Source organism: Tympanuchus pallidicinctus, unplaced genomic scaffold (assembly GCF_026119805.1).
Source record: "Tympanuchus pallidicinctus isolate F22 unplaced genomic scaffold, pur_lepc_1.0 scaffold41, whole genome shotgun sequence".
NCBI lineage: Eukaryota > Metazoa > Chordata > Aves > Galliformes > Phasianidae > Tympanuchus > Tympanuchus pallidicinctus.
The window spans coordinates 1,354,359-1,362,904 of record NW_026294760.1 but is presented as its reverse complement, the minus strand read 5'-3'; the positions used below and the strand labels follow the sequence as shown (position 1 = coordinate 1,362,904).

The window sequence follows — 8,546 nt, the reverse complement described above, 5'->3', positions numbered from 1 at the left end:
TGTCTGTTGTGCACGTGGATTTTCTTTTTTTTTTCCCCATCCATTTGAGCGCCGAGCTCCGTTCTGCTCTTTGTCCCGGGAGCGTCGTTCCCTCGTCGTTCCTCTCCGCGAGAGCCGCCCGAAGCTTCAGCGAAGTGCAGCAGCTCCGTTTTGTCAACCGCGTTCGTTCCGCGGCCGCGAGAGCTTCGCCGGGCGCCTGCCGACAGCTGCGCTGCCCGCCTTCAGCGCCGGGCGGCAGCAGAGCTCCGAGCTGCACGGCTGCAGAGGAGCAGAATCGCAGAAACACCGAGGTTGGAAAAGACCTCCAAGATCATCCAGTCCCACCATCACCAACAGCACTCACTAAACCACGTCCCTCAACGCAAAATCCAAACGTTCCTTCAACACCTCCAGGCTCGGTGACTCCACCACCTCCCTGGGCAGCTCACTGCAGTGCCTGACCGCTCTTTTGGAGCAGTAATATTTCCTAACCAGCCTAAATCTCCCCTGGTGCAGCTTGAAGCCATTCCCTCCAGTTACACGAGAAGAGGCCGACCCCCAGCTTGCTATACAACCTCCCTTCATGTAGCTATGGAGAGCAATCAGGTCTCCCCTGAGCCTCCTCCAGCCTGAACAACCCCAGCTCCTGCAGCCTCTCCTCATCAGCCCTGTGCTCCAGACCCCTCACAGCTTTGTCGCCCTTCTTTGAACCCAGGGCCTCCATGTCTTTCTTGCAGTGTGGGCCCAAATCTGGACACAGCACTCGAGGTGCGGCCTCACAGAGCTGAGTACAGGAGGAAAGATGGCTGCACGGCAGCAGAGCTTCCATGGCTGCACGGCTGCAGCCCGCGGCCTTTGCACAGCCACAGCGTCACAACGCTGCCTGCAAAAGAGGCCAGCTGTGTGATGGTCAAACCTGAGAACCATTAACTTCTGAACAAAAATTCATGCACGTGCTTTGCTGTCTCCTCATGGAGATAAAGCGTTTCTTTTTGCTGCATCGTCCCTTAAGCTGACACATCTCTCCCCCCAGATTTGCAGCTCTGGCTGTGTGAGGACAGACAGAAGTTGTTGTATGTGATGCTCAGGGCAGTCTGCTCTGTCAGCTCTCTGCACCACAATGTCCGCCTTTATTTAGCTCCAATTTTCAGACATTTCCTCTCATTTTTTATACGCAATGCAAATTTTGAAAGTAAAATACTACTGGAGAACAGCTGTATGTTCTCCACTACAAATTTCTGCAGCGATTGGACCAAAACATCACTCTATTGATTTAGTTATCTCTAGAACTCACAGTGATGATGGCAAATCACTGCAACGAAATGAGATCACGATCTCCTTCAGTAAGATCCTATCATAAACTGATGGGTAGGGCGAATCTAAGCCTTCATCTGGTAGCAAACAATGGTGACACGCACCGTTTTGAAATGCTCTTCAGTTCTTTGCTGGAGATCTTTGCAGCGCTTTGACAATGCTTAAGTGGCCAAGTTTGGTGTGGGTAGGGTCAGCACTAATGATAATTAACATTGGCGTGCTTCTCAGTTCTTAAGGGAGTTGAAGCTGTTTGAAGAAAAAACAGGTCTGTGGTATCCATAACTTTCTCTCTAGCTTTTAGGCTTGGAACAAAAATAAGTGCTGACGGGAATTCATAAACAAGATGACAGAAATGTGATTTCCCGGCGTTAATTAGATGATAAATAATTGCTGCTGAAGGATGGTTTATAAAAAACATTATTTGCTCAAATGGGCCTCGTTGTAAATAACCCTGTTTGTTGGTGTTGGATATTTTTTTTTATTTTTATTTTTTAATTATTATTATGTTTTAAGGAAAAGGGAATACGTGAAACGCTGTTTGTGTGGGTTGACTCGATGATAGCCACATTTGGGACTCATAAACAAGGAGATCTTTTTCAATATCTCATCGAAATCCTGCTGTCAGTGAAGGCCTACAGAAGTGAGTGATTGCTTTGTTTTGGTTTTGGTTTGATTTTGGAGAGTTGCCAGGCTAAAATAGGGTTTAGATCAGGCAGTACAAGAACCATCAGCATCTTACAGCACGGCATGAGCAGCTGCTACTGCGTGCTCTGCACTGCCACTGCCAGGTATCCCGCTGTGAACACAGAACAGTTCCATTCAGCAGTGACAGATTTGCTCCAGATTAGCTGTTATGTGGACCAAAATGTCTGTTAGCAACACAACACGTAGGGCTCCGTATGTTGAAAGCAACACACAGCAAACATACAAGCTTTGGCCTTGAAGATTTCCGGGATTTCAAAGAGGTGAATTGAAAGGCTTTGATCATCAGTGAGACAGCTGAGAACAGGTAAAAAGAACAATTTAAATTAAGTTCCCGACTCAGTGAGAGAGGTTTGTGCTGAGATCCTCCCTCTGCAGCAATGGGGAATGCAGATGGACTGAACAAGGCTTGGTTTACAGCGGCTGAGGTGCGGCCTGCAGCATCGTTTATCTTTGCAGCTTGTCAACCAGAAGAGTTTGGCTAAAAATACCTAATTGGAGTTTGAATGTAAAATCCTATTACAGAGAACCTCAGCAGTTTCCACAAACTGTTCTTCACTCAGAGCAGAGCAGGACTCCAGCTATGCTTCATTCCTGGAAACACCTTGTAGGCAAACAGGACTTTGTTTCTGTTCTTCCCTCACACGAGGTTCTGTTCTGCAGGGCAGCTGTGTGTTGAATTGGCACATAGAAACCTTGTTCATTTGTGCGACCATTTCTTTCTCCTTGCTTTCCCTTGCCCAACCCTTTATCCTGTGAGCTCTTTGCAACAGGACTGTTGTTGATGATTGCCATTTGTCTGACATGGTAGAATCCCAATCTGTTACCGAGGTACCAGAGATAGAGTACAGATATTCTGTTTTCAAGGAAAAAGTGTTAAATACAGTGCTCTGTGTCAAATAATTAAATAAAGCTCTTTAAAATCTTCTTTTATAGTATTGTGCTGGCTCTACGTGCAGGTGGTGTCTTTCAGCTGAAAGAGGAGGTTTGTGCACAGTCATCCTCCATTTCTCCATTTTTAAGTGGAGCCTAACTAAAGGGAGCCTACAAACAGGAGGGGAACCAACTCTTGAAAGGGGAGATGACAGCAGGATGAGGGGAAATGGTTTGAAGTTGAGGGAGGGGAGATGGAGGTTGGATGTCAGGGGAAGTTCTGTGCTGTGAGAGCAGTGAGGTGCTGGAACAGCTGCCCAGAGGCTGTGATGCCCCGTCCATCCCTGGAGGTGTTCAAGGCCAGGTTGGATGGGGCCCTGGGCAGCCTGGGCTGGTGTGAAATGTGGAGGTTGGTGGCCCTGCGTGTGGCAGGGGGTTGGAGATTTTTGATCCTTGAGCTCCCTTCCAACCCTGGCCATTCTGTGATTCTGTGAAGTGCTGTTGTATTTCTCCACTAGGAACAAGCAGCAACAAGAATATGATCCATAAAGTGTTTTCTTCTTTCCTCTGTATTTCCTCAACATTTCTTGCCATCTCTGAACAGAGTCCTGGCTCCATTCTGAAACAGCAAGAACACTGAAGAAGATGAGCTCTTCCTCATGTATAGCAGATCTCCATGGTCACTTTATCAACCATGCACCACACACCAGCACACAAAAGCTGAATATCAACCCAAGGTAAGTGCTTCACAACTTGGAATATTACAATTGCAAGCCTCTGAGAAGGACAACCTTGTGTATAAAACAGAGAGAATGAATTCCAGTTAACTTAGTCTCTTAAATGATGCTGTCAGCATTCAAAATGGATGTTTCAAAATCAATGTCTATGGTCATTTTTTGCATCCTACTTTAGGCAAGATTGCGGTTACTTTAGAACTGTCCTTGTCCCCTCTTGGTTTGTGTTAAGAGGGAATGCTGTTGAAATCAAAGCAAATTGCAGAGCTTGGTCCTCAGCAAGCACTCAGACCTGCCCTGGCACAGACAGCAAGAGATCAGCGGGTGATTATAAAAACTCTGAAGACAGGAAAGCTGAAAATAGTCCCTTTAGAGGCCATTGCAGATGCTCTTGGTGACCTCTCTGTGCATCCAGCTGTAAGACAGACACTTCAGTGTGTTAGCAAACGTGACCACTGTCCTCAGGAAATCCTGTGCAGGGCTGGATGAGTCCAAGCAGCAAATGATGGTGCAGGAAGGAGGCAAAAAGGGAGAGATGATGTTCTGAGAAAGCACTGCCTGGAAGCTCTGACACTAAATGGAAAGAGTATAGATTTTTAGTTGTTTTAAATATGGTGCCTCTGACCATTGCAGCTGTGCACATGGCATCTCCTGCCTATGGAGTGCTGTGTTGTGTGGTTTCTATTTAATTCTGGTTTGTCTTTTTTTGTTCTTTATGTGCATATTCACAAGATGTATGAGGATGTGTAGCTCTATCTGAACCTGAGAGTTGTGTTTCTCCATATGGGTTCAGGTCAAAGAGCTAAAGCTGCTCTTGGAAAAGACTTGTAAAATTTGATGATTTCCTGTTCTTAGATTTTATTAGGACCCCGTAAACCTTTTCTGTATTCTCACCCATCACATTCTGAAAAAAACTCAGATACATAAACCTGTTTTCTGTTCTTTGGACTCTTCTTGGTCTGTGGGTAAAGCAAGAGAATTGGAAGGACTTCAAAGGGAAAAGAAATGCAGGAGAACTTAGCCAGAAAAGTGACCTACATTATCTACAGTTAATTCTGCATTTTTCAGCTTCCCATCTCTCTACATAACCTGTAAGTGACTGTCAGGTAGTTGCTAAGGAATTGACATTAAACCCTACTTCCCCATCTTTTGACACGAAAGGGGACCTTTCTGTCTAAAATAGGATGAGCTACGCCAAAAACCTGCAGCATACGTTGGGCAGATAATGCTCCCAGTGCTCTGCCCATAAGTTTGCAGATGGGTGACATTTTGGGGGCAGAGAGAGAGCGGAGAATGGAACTGATAAAAGTGCAGACCTCAGTTTGTGCCCGGACCCCTCCTGCACTGATGCAATCTGCAGGAACAAAAATTACATCTCTGAGCTAAAACCCTGACTTCCAACCTGTGATTTGTTTTGCTTTGGAAGGGAGGCTGCAGGTAAAATGGTCAGATGCGCATGGAGAAGAGGTGGCTGCCTCCAGGTGCCACGACCAGGGATCCTCTGCTGATGTCTGTGGGGCAGGAGCTGGGGTCTCTGGTTTTCTTTTCTGCAGCTGTGTAGTCAAGGAGCAAACCTAGCCCCTGGTTTCTGTCTCCCATTCACAGCCAAGATCCCTCCCCTCCCGTCGCTCTTCACTCAGTGAAGAGATGAGAGCAGAAAAGGATGCTGTTAAGCTGCACTTTGCTCCACCATTTGGCACAGCCTTTGCAGCACTGACTGTTTTCTGAGCAGAGATGCTGCCTGCCTTCTAAGCAACGCAGCGATCGCCTACTGCTCCCCCTGAAAGGAGCTGGAATCACAACCAGCCGCATCGCCCGCTGCACAGAGAGTGACTGAGGGAATCGGAGAGACTGGAATATGTGCCTGCCTCAGCAGCACTGCAGTGGTAGAGCCACCGACTGACTACATGCAGGTTACTGCTTTCAATGTATTGCTACGGAGAGAACAGAAGTCGAGATGAAATGCAGCGGCCTCCTTTTCCTCTGCTTCTCTGCTGTCATCGTGCATTAATTGCTGAGAGTTATTTTTCTTCCTATGGCTAGCTGCCTGCATCTCTTTTCATACTGCAGGAGAGGCAGTGAGGGAGCGAGCACAGCACAGCCCGGTGCCCTGTCCCATCAAGAGGGTTCTGCATGATGTGCCAGTGCAGTCAGGGGCTGCTGCAATGGTGCACAGAACCTCTGGAACAGCTGGATTTGGGATTATTAATGCTTTATAAAGGTGTTCTGGACTCCATCTAGCAATTAGCCGGAGACACCGTCTGTCCTTTGGGGCTTGTTGTCTGCTTTCTATCTTCCTCTCGTTACTGGTTTCACATCCATCTGGGTCGACAGCATTCGAGCTGGAAAGGGACCTTCCTGGCCAGGAACAGGAGTGCGCTGTGCAGAAAGTGCCGCTGCGAGCTCTGGAGCAGCTGCAGTCTGACCAGCCATGGCTCAAGCAGCAAAGCAGCTGAAGAAAATCAAAGACATCGAGGCTCAGGCTCTACAGGAGCAGAAGGAGAAGGAAGAATCCAATCGCAAGCGCAGAAATCGCTCTCGGGACCGGAAGAAAAAGGTCAGTGATGCTGGGGTGAGCAGCCCTATATTCAGATGCCTGTTCTTGTGGCAGTGGGTGCTGTTTGCTTTTGGAGGGGGGGAGATGATGAGGGGCACTCTGTTCCCAGAACAAATCCATGCGCACAAGGAACAATCCCTACAAAACAGAAGATAACTTTTGGGGCCAGGAGTCTGCTGTTTATCCTGACAGTGCAGGGATGGGGGTAGAAAAAAAGGAGGGTGAAGGGAGAGAGGAAGCAAAGGGTTTGTGTAAGCATCAAAGTCTCACTTAGCCTATTTCCAAGTCCTTTCATCATCTGCTAGTAATGGATTTGATCTCTGGGATAAATTTTCTGTCTTTCAGCTTCATGCAGTCTCCCAGAGACTGCAAAGGAGCAGGTGACACTTGCCCCTTTTCCCAGTGAGGAGTGTTTCTAATATTCTGTCTGTGCCCTGCTTCTGCCAGGACACTGCACCCAGGGTACAGTGACAGCAGGCCACCTGGGGAGAAGGAGCAGTTTTGTGCAGGGACCGAGTGCTCTGCTGCTGCTGCGTGGCACAGACAGTATTGGTGAGGGGGATGTGGTTCATCCCTCCCAGCAAAGGCATCACGCTCTCAGGCAACAGGGGGCCAGAGCAAGAAAAGGTGCCTGTCCCCTCTGCCGACATCAGCACGCAGGAGCCTGGGCTCTGCCTGCTGTTCTGAGCTGTAGCACCTTTCTGGAAAGCCACTGTCAGTTTTTCTTGCTGCCAGCTCTCCGCAGGAGCAGATGTGTGGCTAAGATTGCTTTGCTGCTGCTTGAAGATCTCCTGTTCTTCTCACAACAGGGCCTGATGTCTATGCTATACACCAATGCAGAGAGGCTAAGAGGAATGAGGTGACACCAAGGGTAATCCAGGTTATGTGTGAGAGGAGGTTGCAACACAGAGATGTCTTAGGGGGCTTCTCCTCTGTATTTAGCACAAGAGTCTGAGACTTCTGTGTATCTCCTGTGAGCAAGAGGTTTACAGCAGACTTCTGTTGCTTAGAATGTGTCAACGGCTGCTTCTGCACAGCCACGAGAGAAATCCTGCTGAGGGAGCAGAGCAGGCACTGCTGAGCAGCCCTCAGAGTTTTATTTTCCTGCCCCACTGCCAGACAGCTGCCCACTTAGGCAGTCTGCGCGAGTCCTGGGCACTGGAATCCCAATTTCATTCATGCCTGTTTGAAGAGAATGCTCATCCCTTGTGAGCCTTTGAGAAAACCATGTTATTCCCTTCTGCCCCTCACCATGAATCACGGTGCCAGCGTGTATCAGTGATGGACTGGGAAATCCAAAGATCTCTGTAAAGTGTCTGGGCTTCTTCAGGTGGAAAGGACCAGGGGGGACCTTCTTGTCAGCTCCTTGTGAGAGACTGGAGTTATGCTTACTGCCAAGACAGTGACATAAACAATGGAGATGGCAAAACTCCCCTGAATAAACCCAGGGGCTCTGATTCCCTGAGATCACAGAATCACAGAATCACAGAATTGTAGGGGTTGGAAGGGACCTCCAGAGATCATCGAGTCCAACCCCCCTGCCAAAGCAGGTTCCCTACAGCAGGTCGCACAGGTAGGCATCCAGGCAGGTCTTGAACATCTCCAGAGAAGGAGACTCCCCCCACCTCCCTGGGCAGATGAAATAGATCATGCAGCCATAAGCATTGCAGTGCACTATTCAGGACTGTCACAGCATGGGGGACATGGTGCAAGGTCTTCTTGGAGAATTCAGCAGGATTCTGGCACACTGCAGAGTACCTGAGCTTCAGCTTTCCCTTCCCAAGCATTATGCCCAGGGAACATGCTTTGGGAAGGGAAGCTGGGCTGCCTCACAGCTCAGCCTAAAGTCAGGACAGACAGAGCCCCTGCTTGCCCTCCATTTCTTCTGGGACCAAAGCTGGGGTGAGGGATGCTTTTGCATGGGGCTGAGCACTGGGATGTCTGACCAGGGCAGCCCAGGAGGGCTCTGTGTTTGCAGAGAACAATGAATTTGGAGAGAGCAACAGACAGATATAAAGTCTGTAGACAGCAGCTTGTCACTGGGTATGGGGCCTTTTAACTACCACACTGGCAAGTCAAACATCGCTTTCTTCAGTGATAACTGCTTACTGCATGCAGGCTCACAGCTTTTCCCTGCAGGGCCTTTTACTCTTCTACAGAGCAGCTTGTCTCTTATGCCATCAGAAAGCAGTTAAGGAGTTCTACGGTGAACCAGGAGATTTTGCTATAGGAAAAGTCCTCCCTTTTTATCCCTTGCTTCCCACCGCCTGAGTGTCTGCAGTGGTGGCAGTTTATTGCACAAGTCTGTGTTGGCACCACAGCAAGGGCTACCAGAACATGTTGGAGTTTTCTCATTCTGTTTTGCAGCAGCAGCTGAGGGGGTCTCC

At 48.5% G+C, this 8,546-nt stretch overlaps 1 protein-coding gene across 7 annotated transcripts in view; it reads left to right on the top strand.

The window, feature by feature from the left end:
• The first annotated feature begins 6,018 nt into the window (after positions 1-6,018).
• The window catches only part of ANK1 (ankyrin 1), a 49,890-nt gene continuing 47,362 nt past the window's right edge, over positions 6,019-8,546 (top strand). For all 7 annotated transcript variants that reach the window (XM_052701851.1, XM_052701862.1, XM_052701859.1 and 4 more), the window contains exon 1: positions 6,019-6,159. In XM_052701851.1, coding sequence (XP_052557811.1) covers positions 6,034-6,159 — 126 coding nt within the window. In that variant the 5' untranslated portion in view covers positions 6,019-6,033. The remainder of the gene's footprint in view (positions 6,160-8,546) is intronic.